Source organism: Synchiropus splendidus, chromosome 2 (assembly GCF_027744825.2).
Source record: "Synchiropus splendidus isolate RoL2022-P1 chromosome 2, RoL_Sspl_1.0, whole genome shotgun sequence".
NCBI classification, from domain to species: Eukaryota; Metazoa; Chordata; class Actinopteri; order Syngnathiformes; family Callionymidae; genus Synchiropus; species Synchiropus splendidus.
Genome location: NC_071335.1, coordinates 11896047 through 11912500, shown reverse-complemented (window position 1 = coordinate 11912500; position 16454 = coordinate 11896047). Strand labels below are relative to the sequence as shown.

Sequence of the window (16454 nt, the reverse complement as noted above, 5' to 3'; positions counted from 1 at the left end):
TTTAATAAACAATGATGAGATAAAACACAGACGAACAGGAACAAAGAACAAAAGGTGCCAGAAATGGGAACTACATGTAAGGGCTGGGGGAAACCGTAGGAAAGCGAAGTAGCCATCTGGTGGCACAAGCTGGCATCGATTAGTTGATATGCGGGAGAGTCCGATTACCAAAAGTCGCTCGGAAAGCTGGAGAGAAGACAACATGTCCTGCTTTCCACTGCATGTCCTGATGTCATGGATGGACGGAGGGTGGGGTTAAGTAAGCCATGGTATGGCGCTCCTTTGGTTCTACACGTGACGTGTCAATTGTTACTCAGTCACGGTAGACTTTCAATAAGGAGGAGTCTAAATATGGGGTTTTATATGTATATAGCAAATGACCTGGAACACTGCACGGGTAGGAGAATGGTCTTTACTCCACTGATACACCTATGTGTCGACATGGCTGCCTTTGGCATCGGCATTGGACACAAAAGTCCACTTTCCCAGCGTCAATATATTACACCATGGGACTGAGGCTTGAGCCAGCAGACGTGTGTCTCCAATATCAATCAGCTAAAGACCACCTCTGGCTTCCGTGTCTGAATTCCAGTGTGGTTTCAGGGGCTTCACACAGCACTTCATCCTTTTTTCATGTGATCCTCGTCTGATGGCAGAGGACACACTGAGGTGACCATGTGTGAAGGGGGCCCTTAACTGATCATGTGGAAACGTTCCATTGTTTTGTGTTCTGACTGTTGAGCTTTCTGGTGTGATATTTAAACAGCCCCTTGGTTTCCCTGACAGTGTTTTAATTTTAATGCACTTTTTAAATGCAGTTCTTACTTTCCTTCTTTTCCTATTATTAATAATATTTTTAAATTAATTACTTATTTTTTATTTAATAAAATCCTTAAATGATCACAGTTACACTCATATTTGGAAACTTAATCTAATCTATATCAGTAATATTGACTTTTTTTTCTGAACATCTGTCCTACATGTTTATTACTATTTAATAATACAGTAATGTGTTATATCATATTACAATTGTAGGTACTTCTTGATATATCTTCTACATCTTAACATCTTACTTAAGTTAGTTGTATGATTTGCCATACATTTTCTTTCCACAAATAAATATTTCAAGATTTGACTTACCTCTAAAATATACATACATACACACCCCTTGACTTCATATGTATTGTCTCATCCTTTTTCCACCGTATCTTTTTTCATACTTGTTACTTCTGACAACTTCTTTCATAAATATTGATATACAAGCAACAGTGTGTGTTTGTGTAGCTGAAAAGCTGACACTTTTTTGTATTATTGATTTTCAGTTTACATAGTTAGTTGCGCCCCTTGTCTTGGATTATCCTTATTTAGGACAGTGTGAGTAGATTAAATTTCACTCGTAAACAAAACCCACACTCATGACTGCATCACCACTAGCATTGAGAAAAGGTATTAATTTCTCCGGAGGATTGTTTCCGAGGCGAAGCGTCTCCATGGTGATGGCAACCCACAGAAGGAGAAGGGGTGAGCCAAGAAGGCAGTAGCTTAAAAAAGGCAAATCCAGCTTATCTGCTTTACAGCTATTGACACACATCTGCTGATAGGCAGCAACACGCGCAGGTAATAGTCTCTGATACGCCATCCCTTCGTCCACTCCTCATGCTGACAGTTTCATCCATGTATTGATCCTTCTGGCGTCATGTATGGATCTTGTGTATCGATCATTTTGTTTTAGTGCCACTGCTTTGTCCAAATTGATATCTGCGGATCTATCATTACATCAAGATACGGCCGTATGATTGACACAAGATGGCTGAGCTGAGCATGGTGATCAATGTTTCCATCAAAACTCAGCCACTGGTCACGAACAATCTGTCTAATATACAGTTCATTGTTCAGTGATGATATAATGTCCTCTGTTATCGATGGGGTGTCTGTCTACTTGTTGAGCTGGAAAAAAAAGGACATGATAGTTTGATCATGTGTATGTTAAATAACTGCGTGTCCCTTTCGATAAATGGTATGCATTCATCGCATAATGCTATTGACCTTTAACAGAGACAAACTGTTGCACAACTAGAATATTTCAAAAGCAAAATATACTTTTAGAGACTGGCTTCTATGTGATGTCATTGAAGGGAATTTTCTTTTTATTGCCGAACTGAATTGTGTTTTTCTTCTTTTATTTTATAACCAAGCTGTATTTGCCCTGTTTTTATTTTGAGTTTGGGTTTTATGCTGCGACTGACTGGTCCGTCATGCCTTACTGCCCAGTGTGAAAATGTGACTTTTCACCTTTTCTAGCTTTTCTAGTGTTTCCGCAACAATTTGTTAACCTTCCATAGTTAACAGTTAAGGTGGCTGTGACCATGATTCGATTGGAAACATTAACACATCATATTCGTCACATCTAGCCACCGCAGGAGGACACAAGTAGTTCTGACGTCAGTCAGTACCGTACGCTAGTACTAGTGTTAGTAGAACATCTTGGTTCGCTCAGGCACACTCTCACTGACTGTTTCACATGCCCACAATTTAACCCCAAAATTAAACTGGCAGAACACACTCTTTGACGTTATAAACACAGCAATGTCCGACCAACCATACTTTCCACTCCTCAATACAGAACTTATCCCATGATTTCTGATGTTTAAATATGCATACATATTTAATGTTTTATCATCCAGTGTTTTGCTCCAAGTACTTATAGCGGTTAGCCTCTCAGTGCACGAAGGCTGTAGCTTTGATTCCATCTTGAGGTAACTCAACCTACTCGCACGGCCTGTAAACATGATGATGATTCCATGTAGTGGCTCCACTTGACCACAACAAAGCTACCGTTACATGGACGATAAAAGTTTGGTGGCAGATCTGGAGGCGTAAAATCAAACGTTTGCAGGACATAAGGAGCGATGCAATAAATCTTGCATCAGCGCCACATTAACTGTAACATAAGTGACTGGGGATTGTCAGGTATTTCAATTAATGAAGTACTTTTCTCCATAATTTAAGAGCGAACGTGTAGAGATGCAGCAAACTGATCCCAGGACACATACATAAGTAGACCTCTTTGTTGTCGTCTCACTTGTGTCACCTAGAGCATACACTTACTGCTCCGGCTCACGTGTGGCTATGAAATGTTCTCTGTCTGACCACTTCTCCTCCACAGATACATCATGAATGTGACGTTTGAGGGCAGGAATCTGTCGTTCAGTGAAGAAGGACATCAGATTTTCCCCAAACTGGTCATCCTTCTCCTTGACAAGGACAGGCAGTGGGACAGGGTAAATGGTTTCTTTCTTCCCTTCAGGTTTTTTTTCCTTTTGTTCCGTCCAGTTTTCGACTTATCACACGTGCACCCACTCGCGCAGGTCGGCAAATGGGAGCGAGGCTCTTTGACGATGCGCTACCATGTGTGGCCTCGCTTCGAGTTGTACTCAGCAGCGGAGCAGCAGGAGGACCACCTGTCCATCGTGACGCTGGAGGAGGCGCCGTTTGTCATCGTGGAGGACGTGGACCCGCTCAGTGGAACATGCATGAGAAACACCGTGCCTTGTCGCAAGCAGCTCAAGCTTACGTAAGTGTGCTGGGGTGGGCTGAGAAGGAAGGGGTCATGGAGAGAAAATACATTAGTTCTGTTGAATTCTGGCTAAACCACAGTGTTTGTTCTGGGGGAATACCAGGAGGTCCCCAACGTCCAGATGAAATCCCTCTAGAGAAACATCCTTAAAGACACAGACACCATAAAGCATGGACACACTTGCTTTCCTAACAGTAAAAGACCCACTGTTAAGTAAAACAGTAAAGTAAAACTGTCTAAATCATGAAGGATGTTTCACCAACCTTAAAATACAGTTAGGCTTGAGTTTACTCATATATAGATGCATTTAAAACACATTTAAATAACAAACTGGATTCATTTTTTTCATGATATACTGTACTTTCTTTTAATTTTTTTTTTTTGATCCGAGTAAGGCAGCGTTCACCTCCAACTCTTCTCTCTTCGATCTCGCCACTGTTTTAAATGATGATTTCTCTTCTCCCCCGTTGCTCTTCTTATGCATAGTGACCTTACCTGCAATGTCCAGGGGGCGTCCTACATCTTCTGGTCCAGTGGGTTTTTCATTTCTTTTTTTCATACCTCCCTTCTCATCATGTCCCTCACTGGCTTGCTTTCTGACAGTGCTTGAGAGACATGAAAACAGCCTGTTGATCAGGGTCGGTAGAGTTCAGCGAAGCAAGGTGGCCGAAGGAGTTGTCGGGGAAATATGTGCGGCCATGACTGTCCTTCAATCTAGTTCCGGTCAGTGATATGTACAGCACCAACCAACGGCTTGTTTCAAGGTGTTTGGAACACCTTCACCTTTTCCATTGCCAAAGCATTTTAGCTTTTGGCATCAAACAGTCTGACCACAGACAAAAGCCATCACTGAATGCTGGTGTTGGTGAGCGATGCGACAGTGCTCACCAGCCCTTAAAGATACATTTGCATATTAAACAAACGTGAATATAAATAATGACATTGACACTGATGGCCTTTTTCAACCTGGCACATCTGAGCCTGGAATGAAAATGAGGCAGAGAAAATACAGGAGACTTCCAAGGAGGTTGTACAGTTAATGGCTGTGTGCTTGGGACTTTGGAGCCCAGATGAGCTCAGTCATTCAGCAATGCCAGGAGCAGGTGTGTCAGGCTCAAGGCCTGTGATCTGCCCCATGGCACAATTTCATAATGTCTATTATTAATGCCAAGAAGCACAAAAAAGGAGTTGAAGTCCTGGTTGAAGAATGTTGAATTGGTTTGAAAATGCTGGAAAGTGCAAAGGAGTCATAGTTTTATTTTTCCCCAAATTCCATTTTGTTATTAGAAGCAACTAAAATGTTTACAAAGTAAACTGAAATCAACTTAAATTTATTTAGGTGAGAATTTAAACAACACTTTTTTTCCATCAATCCTGTATCAAAGGGTTCATTGACAACAGTCCAAAGTAACTTGAGCAACTTTGTGATCTACTCTTCCTTCTCAAGTCCCACAGTTCACCTGACAGACAGGCTACTAGAGAAGTCAAGACCAAACATCTGCACTCGGTACAAGTTTGACAGTCATCATCAGGTGGCTCTGATCTAAGTCATTTTTCTTGAGATCCTTTAGAGAAGAACTTAATCCTTTGAAAACACCTGCACTTGAGGTGGTGTTGTGACTCGGATCGCTGCATGAGCGTCAGCTCCTGTCAGGTTTGGACACTGAAAATGTTACATGTACATGTAAATAATACTACTACTAATACTAGTGACCCCCACTCTGTCTAAACAGAGGACTCGTAGCTGAAAGGTACGTTTCATTCGTGGCTCACTGCTCCCAGTCTTAAGCCTAAGTACCGAGGTGGTTTGTAAGTTTTAGCTGTAATGTGACTGCTGACATTATGAACGCTAACATGTTACACTCCTGCCTCTCGGACAAATGTAAAAGTGCTACTTTGAAACCTGCTACACGCAACTCTGTAACTCACTGTATCACGCGAACATGATCACTTACCCTGAATAAACCATCTTACCTACTTCTCGCTTTCGATACCCAGCAACCAGACGGGTGATTCAGGGATTTACATCAAGCGCTGCTGCAAGGGCTTCTGTATCGACATCCTCAAGAAGATCGCCAAGACGGTCAAGTTTTCTTACGACCTCTACCTGGTCACCAACGGAAAACACGGCAAGAAGGTCAACGGGACGTGGAACGGCATGGTGGGAGAGGTGAGCATAGCCCTCGCTCCTTCCAGCATCAACTCATTTGAACCATGGCTGCTGATTATTTATGGGAAAAACAAGCTCCACCTAGTTGAAGTCATCACTGCCTGTTGATCCCACCGCCTGCTTGTCAGAGGGCCAGATTGAACGCAAAATCAACTCTTGCCATCCAGGCTTTTGGTATTATTTAAAGACATTAGGGGAAATATATAATTTATTGCAGCTCAGGTGGCTTCTGCAATATGTATACTCTACATTTCCACCGACTTAATGCGCACATTAATGTCCCGAGCGGCCTGTGGCGTTGTGGTTAGAGCTGCAGCCTCCTAAATAAATGATCGTCTGACACTCTTGATGATGAATTTGGCACAAAATGTGCTTCCAGTAGAATAAAAAATAATAATAATACATTTTATATATAGTATAGGAAGTTTTTCTCGACTAAATTAATTAATTGATTTATTTATTTATTTGTTATTTCCACACCTTCATACTGAAGGGATTAAATAACTAATATTTATATGATCGCATAATACTAACATTATGGAAAAAATGCTGAAGGAATTAAATAAGTAATATTTATATAAACACAAAGTTTGTTGTAGACAAAAACAGATTTTTTTTTGTTTGATGACAAATTCGTTTTTTTATTTTTGAATAAAAAAACAATGGTTGCAACTCGTTTTGATCATATTTAAAAATCAGAATGGCTGCAACATCAAGTTATCAAAATGGCATTTAAGGGTTTGATTCAAATTAATTTGTTTTTCAATTCATTTGTCATCATGCCTTTAACTACCAGGCTTTCTTTTGATTTAAAAATTGCTTAAATAAGAGGTAAAATCTCTCTGCTGCATCTGGACCTTAGAAAACAGTGAGACACAATTTTGCTAAAGCAATGATTAAAATATTTTTATCCTTGTAAAAATATAAAATTAAGATGCAGTTTACAGTTTTGAGTGAAGCCCAATATTGAAATAAACCTTTCTCAATCCTGAGGTTTGTTGCCTGGCTGTTTTTCTACTGTGTCAAAATCCTCACATCTGCTGTAGTTTGCAGTTACACTAGCACAACACTTTTGCACAACGGGATACCTCTGCATATTTGATGGACCTGGACTCCTTTTTATGGCATTTTCCAGAGTGTTTTGCATTAGCCACTGAATCTTACTTGTCACATCCTGGATTTCCACTCAACATCACTTCTGATCACAGGGTTAAACAGTTATTTCTGATTCAGATTTTCTTTTACGCGGTAAATTCCCTCAGTACAGTTAATCCGCTCTGAGCAGCTGCATGAATATTAAAGATGTTTTTATTTTAGCCTGGATGACACACTTTGGTGTGTCAGTTTTGTCATCGTGGTTATCTACAAGTTGCTTCATTATGGAGACAAAGAAAAGAGTTCCCCACTCCAGGTGTCGCGCGCTTTGTTTTATTGAAGACGCGCTCCTGCTGCATCTGCTCGCCTAAGCTTTGCTTTTATTAAGATGGCATGGAAGTCCTGTGGTCCACCTTTAATAATTGAACAGAAGCAGAAGAACTTTTAAGCGTTGTCATCTTAAATAACATTAGCTTTTTGTTCTGCCTTTTAAAATGGAATTTAAAATGGAGCGGCGTTGCACCTGAACTGTGTGCAAAGCAAGGGGCCGTCCACAAATTCAGTTTACCAAAAAAGTTGAGTAGAAAATAATGGAACTCAAAAACAGGAATCATTGTAAAATAAAAGTACTTTAAAACAGAAAAAAACAAGAATTTATGGACGGGAAACAGAATGTGATTACAGGAAAATGTTGATATAAAAAATAAAACAGGATTATTTCATTCAAAAAAGTGATTAGTTGGATAGAAATGAGCAAATAACAACTGATAAAATTATGGCATTTAAATACTGTATGTGCACTATAATTGCTGTTGAAAAACAAACAAACAAACAAATAACATTGATGAAGAAAAGCTATAGAACTAAATACAATAAAAGGAAAACCACTCAAGCGACCAAGACCTAAATATAGGCGACAGAAATACGGTACATAAAAGCAGAGACTCATGAAAACTAAAAATATGTGAATAAAAAAGCATTACCCACAGGATGGTTTACAGGACACATGGTCAGTTCAGCAGTCACACACGGAACTCTTGAGGGCTGGGTGAGAACAGGTGAAGGGCCACTGTGGCCCTGAGCCACTCCACGCCAGCAGAACAGACTCTTCAGCACGATATTGTCCTCTGATCTCCCACCACCTCTGTTTGTTCCAGTGAACATCGCAGGACAGAAGCAGGACCTTTGTTGTTCCAGTCCTGTCTATTCTGCTAACTGCATTGAGTCAGAGTTTGACAAGTCGACCGCACAAGTCAGACTCACATCCCAATGCAAAATTCAAATCGATTTTTCACACTCAGTTCGCTCCTGACTCTGATTTTCCTGTTGCATCAGAGGTTATAATAATATAGTGTCCGGATCTCTTCTCTTCCCTCTGTCTGTTTGTGAGACACTTGTTTCCCTCAAACTGGCCTGGAGGCCAGTCGAGCTGAGATCCAGTAAACCTATGCTTCAGATGGAGAGATGGAGCGAGAGAAGGAGCGAGTGGCGGAGAGAGGAAAAGCAGCCCGAGGCGGAGACCTACTTCTCTCCTGCGCACTTTACAAAACAACCTCATGTTCAGCTTAATTGATTACAGCGTGGAATAAGTGACTTCAGTGTTTTCATATGAATATAGATAAGATTTGCAGGATAGCGATGCAAATCCCGCAATTACTCGAAATACTGTGGTATCGTTCCTAAAATATGCACAAGGAGGCAACACGGAGAGATGGGCTGTTACATGAGCTCACGCTCTTAAGTGCTTAAGCAAGCGGCTAATGGCTTCATTGGAGTTGGGGGAAACAGAACATTAGCAGGATGAGGTGAGACGCCTTGACAAGGAGACAGGAAATACGCTCACTCTGCCATACCTATCCCTTATTATCACACTGTGTCCGCTCCAATTTATTCATGGCCCCAGGTCTCAGCGGCTCCTGGCTAAATATACCTGAGACCCAGGTCCACTCCTGGAGAGTCGGAGTTCACATTCTAGCAAAGCTATTTCCTTCATCTTCACACGGTCTCGCTTCGTTTCATCTGTCAGCTTTTCACCAACAATGAGACGTCATATCTTCCCCGCTTTTCATCCAACCCTCAGGTGGTGCTGAAGAACGCTCACATGGCCGTCGGGTCGCTTACCATCAACGAGGAGAGGTCGGAGGTCATTGACTTCTCGGTGCCCTTCATCGAGACAGGAATCAGTGTCATGGTCTCCCGCAGCAATGGGACTGTCTCGCCATCTGCCTTTTTAGGTAAGCACAGGTTTATGATTTAAATGGTTTATTTAAATTGAAAATACACTCTGTTTTGAGTCACGTCTTGGCCTCATATTTTTATGCATTATTTTTAATCTTTCTTACAGCTTCACTAGATCTGCAACCATTGACGAATTATGTTTGATGTGAGATTGAAATAAATATTCATTCATTCGTTCAAATGACAGACCCAGCTGTGTTTAAAACCGATCCATAAATCACTAGAAAACTTCACCAAAGCTGCCCATTTATGCCCAAAGTTTCTCTTTTTTTCAACCCGATGTGATTGTGCTACATTTGTTTTATGTCATTTCATAACTTTTCTAGCATTTGAAATAGAATTGATAGTATTGAACTGAATGGGACAGCAGGTGGCAGTAGTGCTCTGGAACTTGCCTGACAATCTACCGCTGATGTAGACGTTGGTTGATGTGATTGTATTCGAATTATTTTTTATATTTTATCTTTTATTTGTATTGTACATGTACTTGTGTGACACACGTTTGCTGTCAGTCATACAGAAATGAACTTACACAGTATTAACAACGATTTTACGTAGGTTTTACAGTTGTTAATGCGGCTGCTTTGCTGTCATCACCGGCTTCTGAGTCAGATTTCACTCCATTCCAACTGGAATGTCAATATAGCATCCTTGAATCTAAAGGTTGTTTGTTTTACTGAAAGAGGATTTCCTCTCACGCCATTGTGACTGACGTCACCAGAGTACAGACCTCTCAAGATTTGACATGCATTTCTCCTTTTGGTTCAGTGTGATATTATGCCTGTTATTAGAGTTCATAAAAACATATACTGTGGTTTCCAAGCGAATCTGACCAGTCGAGGCAATCTGGTACACATCAGTACTTACTGCGGGGGGGAGGGGATTTTCTGAACCTCCTGGTTCTAGAACGTATATTGAGCAGGTTCTAGCACGAATGATCTCATGCTCATGTCCTCCTGCACCAAAGTGTGAGGAATCCATGTTTGATGTGAGCATTCATATGATCATCCTGAACCCCACCGAATCCCCTGCTGCATTATTAGTATCCTGAAAATTTTACTGAAATCTGTTCATCCGTTTTATTAGAAATGTTGCTAACAGATGGTTGACGGTAGCATAGCCTCCTCGGCAGAGATTCAAGAAACCTTTGCAACATCCGGGCTCAATTTTCCAAGTACACAGTGGTCCGGGACACTTTCTGTTATTGACATTTTTACTTTCATTTGTATGTAATTACTTACCGTCATGGATGTATGTATGGACCTGTACAAACAAGAAATCACGGAAGATTTGAGTTGTTATTTGAACAAATCCAGTCATTGCTAAGTCAAGATTGTTCGTGCCAAAATGAGAAATCCTCAATCATTTTGAGTCAAAACTGAAGCGAGATTCTGATAAATATAATTATGCTCTATGATGTTGAATTTGTTTTTCATTTGCATGGCAAGACAAGATCAAATCTCATCTGATAACCAATATCAGTGATCACAGCCAATGTTCCCTCTAAGCTGCGCACCGCTGATATGATGTCAGTGCGTGAAATATCTATACAGTGCAACAAAAATGAATCCTGAATTGAAAATAAATTACCACAATTTCCGGACTACGGGGCTTTGTGCCCTCAGGAGATAAAGCCTTTAGACCAATAAAATGAAGCGCTCACTGCGCTGTTCGACCATGTGTATCCTTCCCGGCCGGCAGTTTCCACCATTCCTCTGGTGCTGTGGTGCTTAAGATCCTCACCGTACGTGCACAATGGAACGAACAGCACCTAGAACAACCAGCTATTTGAAGTGAACTATTGGCTGGTTGATATTTAAAAGTTGGCTTCGCTCGGGTCAGTCAAACTGTGTCAATTGGGCCGGCGGAGTTACACACAGCAGAGAGAGAGAGAAACAAGAGACAGAGAATCATCGCAGTGCTGGTTTCAGAGACTACACACTGGTCAGGTGAGGAAATGAACAGTGTAGTCAGTGAAAGAAACCTCTTCCTGGTTCAGTTTAGCCTGATCCACCCAGGCTCACTATTCCATGACAAGTGGTCACAGAGTACGGTGGCCTCAAGTAGACAAAATTAGTTCTCACAACAGATGGATTCATGAGCCTTATCAATCCGTTAGAGAAATATTTGTAGAAATTGCTTGACGTGCTTCGATATCCAGCACCCTCAATGGTCTAATGTGACTTCAGTGACGACAGTTAGTTTACCTATTGTATTGGAAGATTCTATATAGATATTAATTGAGAACTGTGAATATATCACATTATGATTCAGTTTGAACAAATATGTAAAGAATCTAAACAATTCAAAGACAACTGAAAGGCTTTTATTCCACCTTTTTTTATTTTCAAATTACACATTTTCCATTCCTCAATTTTTTAAAATGATTATTAACTACAGCAGTCACCATAGCCGACAACGACTGATCACTCACAGCGGTCCAAGCGATCGCTCAGAGAAGGAGGGAACATTGATCACAACCACTGATTTTTGACATGCTACAACTCCCAACTCCATTTGGGTAGTTGGTTTTGAGATGATTTATTTATTATTTTTTGGATAGTCTTAGCCCACGTTCAACACACTGCAACCTCTGTTCATACAGCTGAACTTGATGAAGTCATGGTTGCACATGCTGTCGAATTTAGACTCTGAGGAGGTGTTTAAAAACTTCTCACAACTCACAAGTTTCTGCTCATCTTGGCTGCATTTAACAAGTGACTGATGAAATCTGACTTTAGACACACTTGAGATGCAACACAGGGAGTCATTGTTAAAAATGGAAGACAGGAATGTTGAATAATACCATGAAAAAAAAAAAAAAAACGCTCACCTGAAAGTCAATGAATGTAACTAAGGTTAAAACTAAGAGAAATGAAAGGCTTGTATTGAACATCTCAAGTAAGTTTTCTGCTGTTCATGTGTCTCAACGTGTCGAGGTCCTGCGACCTCTGCTCGAATATTTGCTGAAATCCTCTCCTCTTTTTTTTCTTTAGCAACTCACCTTTTTCATAAAGCCAAGATGCTTTTGAGACTAAATGAATTTCCACGCTGCTCACCTTCTCCTCCTCTCTCTGCTCTCCAGAGCCCTTCAGCGCCGATGTCTGGGTAATGATGTTTGTGATGTTGCTGATCGTGTCAGCAGTGGCCGTGTTTGTGTTCGAGTACTTCAGCCCGGTGGGGTACAACCGCTGTCTGGCCGACGGACGAGGTGAGCACGGCACACACGCACACAGAGACTTGTAAGTGACATCCTCAACCTTGGAGGGGACAAAGGACTTCACCCCATTTCACTTCCACACTGAAGCACTCCGTCACATTAGAGAGCTCTTGAACAAATGAAAAGGATCATCATCTTACATCTCATCCGAGCGATGAATCCCCTCCTTATAAGGAGGAAGTCCATCTGCCTTTTATAAATCCGAACCACCTCCTCCACTGTCTGTGTTAACAGAGGATGTCTCCATTGTGAACACGGTGAAGTTCACTTTTACAATTGACTGACTGAACATTTCCTTTGTGCTGAATCAAATTAGCTCCGAGGCACATTAAATCTGTTTCCCCATTAAAGTCTGTTTTTCACTTCAGGAGCTCTTGCTCGCAGACTCCCAGGATTGCAGTTTGTCACCGCAGCAGTCACTCGTGATAAAATCAAAAGTGTTATATTGCTGGTCCGTCTCCGACAACCGCTGCTTAGCTGTCAAGAACCAGAGGGAATAAATGCAGCAGGGTTAAGTTTGGCCTTTCTTTCTCAACTACAGGCATGTTTTTGTTCCACAGCAACAATGCTCATGTTTCAATAATTACCCACGCACGACTACTGAAAACCTTAAGGCAGCATGTCATATTCACATTATTCATACTTTTGTGTACTTAATAAGCTAACTGGACGTTCAAGTTCAAGTCTTGATCTTAATAATAATAATAATAATAATAATAATAATAATAATAAACACAAAATCATGCTTAATGTTATAACTACTATATTATTTTTTTTTTTTTAGAGAGAAAGAACAGCATCACTTCTTTACTAGGGTATGCTTGTCCTTCCCTTTAAAAAGAAGCTATTTCAGGAAATGATTCTTCTTTTTCTACTTCTAAAATCCCATAAAAAGTACAGGGTGTCCACTCCATGTAAACAATGGTGGCACACCACCACGGCCTAAATGAGATCCAATGTATATAAGCAAAATGGAAACATCAAAACAAATGAACGTATCACATCATAGATATGGACATGTTTGTGGGGGTTTGCAGCGTGTTTTTAGAGGGAAAAAAACGGGAAAGAAACATCACAAGGACTGAAGTCTGTTGTTCGCAGAACTTAAGTCGCGCATTCTCTCCTGACATATGAAGAGACAGATCACGTGAGGACTGTTTGAGGTTGGAGCGAGACTTCTCATGATGTAAAACTACCATTCTTCATTCTAAACAATTTAGTAAATGACAAAACTTTCCCCTTTACTTCCTTTTTTTCTCTATTTTTGACTCGGAAGGACCGCAAACGCACATAACACTTGCCAGGACAGTTTGCAGTGAATAAATAAAAATAATGATGACATTTAAAATGCAAATATGGTGCTGCGTTGAAATAACACATTTTGTTGCAACCACTGTTGAGAAGTTCTAGTCTTGGACTACGTTTTCCAGGGCGATATCTGAAAGATCTGTTTACTCCAGGTCACGGCTGTGTAGGTTCAGGATCTCTGAGTGCTTATGCATGAAGAGCGAGCTGTGTAGGAACCTTTCAGCGTCCAGTGGGAAGCGAGCTGGTTTAATCCTCGCTTTGTTACGTAGTTCATGAGCAAGACTGTCCTCTAATTGCTCTGGATGTCACCAGAGCTGCCACAATGGAAGTTCCCCATGCAGGGAGTAATAATGACTGCGTCCCTTCGCCAGGCCTCGCAGTGGTTTGACAAATGCATCATCTCCTGCCTTGTCATGAAGGAAAGAACGGTCCCACAGCGATCCATCTGTTCGACAACATGACAACTAAACAGGCGTTTGTTCAACAGTTACCTAGTCAGTGTGAGGTACTCTACCTCCTTCTATACGTGTCGGGTGATCTGTAGGTTCAGGCTGGATGTTCTCTGCTGCTGCTCCAGCTGTTGCATAATTATAGCCTGCTGAGCACACGCTCCCCTCCTCCCTCCTGTTTCTCCCTCAGAGTTACAGTAGATGCTGTTTTCATCCTGCTACCTTGTCAAGCTGCCATGGCAGTAGGTGGAAGCCAGTTAGATTGCTGCCACCGTCTCGATGCGTGGACCGTACAACGTATAATCAATCCCATTCTGATAGACGGGAACTTTATCAGCCTCTTGCATCTGTTGAGTTCATTTTTCCATGACAGCTGTGACTTTCATTTTCATCTGCTCTGCATCAGATTCCCGTCACGATTACGTGTTTCTGTGTTTGTTTAAAGCAGTGCTTAATCTTTTCTCAGGAAGAAGTAAACGTTTGTATGTTGCCAGGTCACAAGTTCCTCCCCCCGGCATTGCTCCACTATTGGAGAAGGACTGGTTTAAAGGCATCGGAATAGTTTTATTCACATGTTTTTCAAGTGCAAAGAGTCTTAGTGGGTTCCTGTATCTGTCAGAGTTAGATATAACATCCTCAAAACAGCCTTTGTTTTGAGGATGTGGTGTCTTGGTTGACTTCTCTGTCAATAAAAAGCAGCCCCATCACTGTTTTCAAATCCAAAATGAGCCACACTCTTCAACTGTGGTTAAATTTAGCTCGTCTGTGATCAGACAATGAAGTTCTAATTAGGAAATGTATTCACAAATAAATAGCTCACCTTTGCCTGCTGTGGCTGATGTGACTGAGAGTAATGATGAATCAACGCGTCTTTGGCATCAAATTCAAATACGTTTGTTCCTTATTAAAGGCTCGATATCTTTAAACTCCCATCCACGGAGCACAATGTCTTCCATCGTCCTTTCCTTGTCCATTTCTATCGCATCATTTACGCGACTGAATCACCCAAAGTTCAGCTGGACCACTTGTGTTTTATGTTCTTGGTGGAGGCAGTCAGTCATGTGGAGTTGAGGAATAATACATAAAGGGCCATAAAAACTGCTAAACACTACCAGCACTGTATGACAACATAAAGGCCAAAGTTACTTCTGAAAGCTCTGTCAACATTACCCAACATTTGCAGGGCAGTAGGGAGGCTGGTGCTCAAGCCATCGCAAGACATTATTATTGTGGATAATATTGTTGAAATAAATAAGAATGAAGAAAAAAATGGGACATTTTATCACACAGGGAAAAGATGGAAAAGGGCTGGTACTACTACCCCTGTTTTTTGACCATACCTCCCTGAAATAGTTTTACAACTCGACTCCTGGATGCGACCAAAAGATCAAATATGTCAGAGCGCGCACCTAGGGAGCTAGAAGTTATCCATGAGAGACTCAGACTAGAACCCACAGCAAGAGGTGGCCCTGCATCAGTTTTCCAGATATGTTGAAGAAGTGTGAAATCTGGGGTTGGATATTAAGTGACATAAGCAGTGGCTTATTGACCGTCCCTCAGAAGACGTGGATGTTTTGATTTGTTGGGAGGATCATCACCACATGAGGTCCTGACTTCGCTTGGGGCCTGTTGTGCCATTTCCTTCCAAAAACCCTTCTCTTCAAACTGCTTCACAACTGTTGTCTTAAAATGCCCTTTTCAGCTTCTATAAAGCAAATAGACTGCCAGCAACCCTTTGTTCCTCCATTCACTTTCAGCAGCATTGCATTTACGCTTGAACAAATTGGAGACAATTTGACTGTATTCACATTCAGACAGAATAAGACAAACAAAAAACGAACACACAAAACCCAGCGGAGCCTTCTTTTGTCTGGATGTTAACATATTGTGCCGTATCAGGAGCTTGTGTGAGCACATTTGGGACCAGAGTGCCGGTAAAATTACATAATGACAGTAAAGATGGTTCCAGGGAAATGTGCAGTACAAATGTTTCTCTGGCATAAACTCTAAATCCAGATGAGGAGGTCCCACTCTGCTGTTTTTCTTGATTTACTTTCTCCATGGTGAGAGGTTGCACATAAACATATTGGAGTACAGCAGGTCTTTTCTCTCTTTAATAAGTTCTCTAGATAGACAGTGAAAATCTGTATTCTCTCTCTTGAAATGCATTCCATTTAGATTCTTCAGGTTCAGCGTTGATTCAATTTGATTCCAATTCAAAGACTTTGAGATCAATTCAGTAAAAAAAAAAACGCAGATGATGAGAGTGCCTTGTGAAATACTTATTCCTGTGCTCAAGTGAACATATGTGGCACAACACCTCACATATTGAGTCATAAAAATGAGCATTGTGCTCATGTAGAGAGACCATTCGGATCCAAGCGTGTGGTGTCAGCG

General features: G+C 41.1%; 1 protein-coding gene across 6 annotated transcripts in view; it reads left to right on the top strand.

Annotated features, from left to right (window-relative positions):
* The window catches only part of LOC128753728 (glutamate receptor ionotropic, NMDA 2B-like), a 109544-nt gene that overhangs the window by 73489 nt on the left and 19601 nt on the right, over nt 1-16454 (top strand). For all 6 annotated transcript variants that reach the window (XM_053855751.1, XM_053855752.1, XM_053855749.1 and 3 more), the window contains 5 exons: nt 3167-3281; nt 3369-3574; nt 5576-5747; nt 8923-9076; nt 12166-12291. In XM_053855751.1, coding sequence (XP_053711726.1) covers nt 3167-3281; nt 3369-3574; nt 5576-5747; nt 8923-9076; nt 12166-12291 — 773 coding nt within the window. The remainder of the gene's footprint in view (nt 1-3166; nt 3282-3368; nt 3575-5575; nt 5748-8922; nt 9077-12165; nt 12292-16454) is intronic.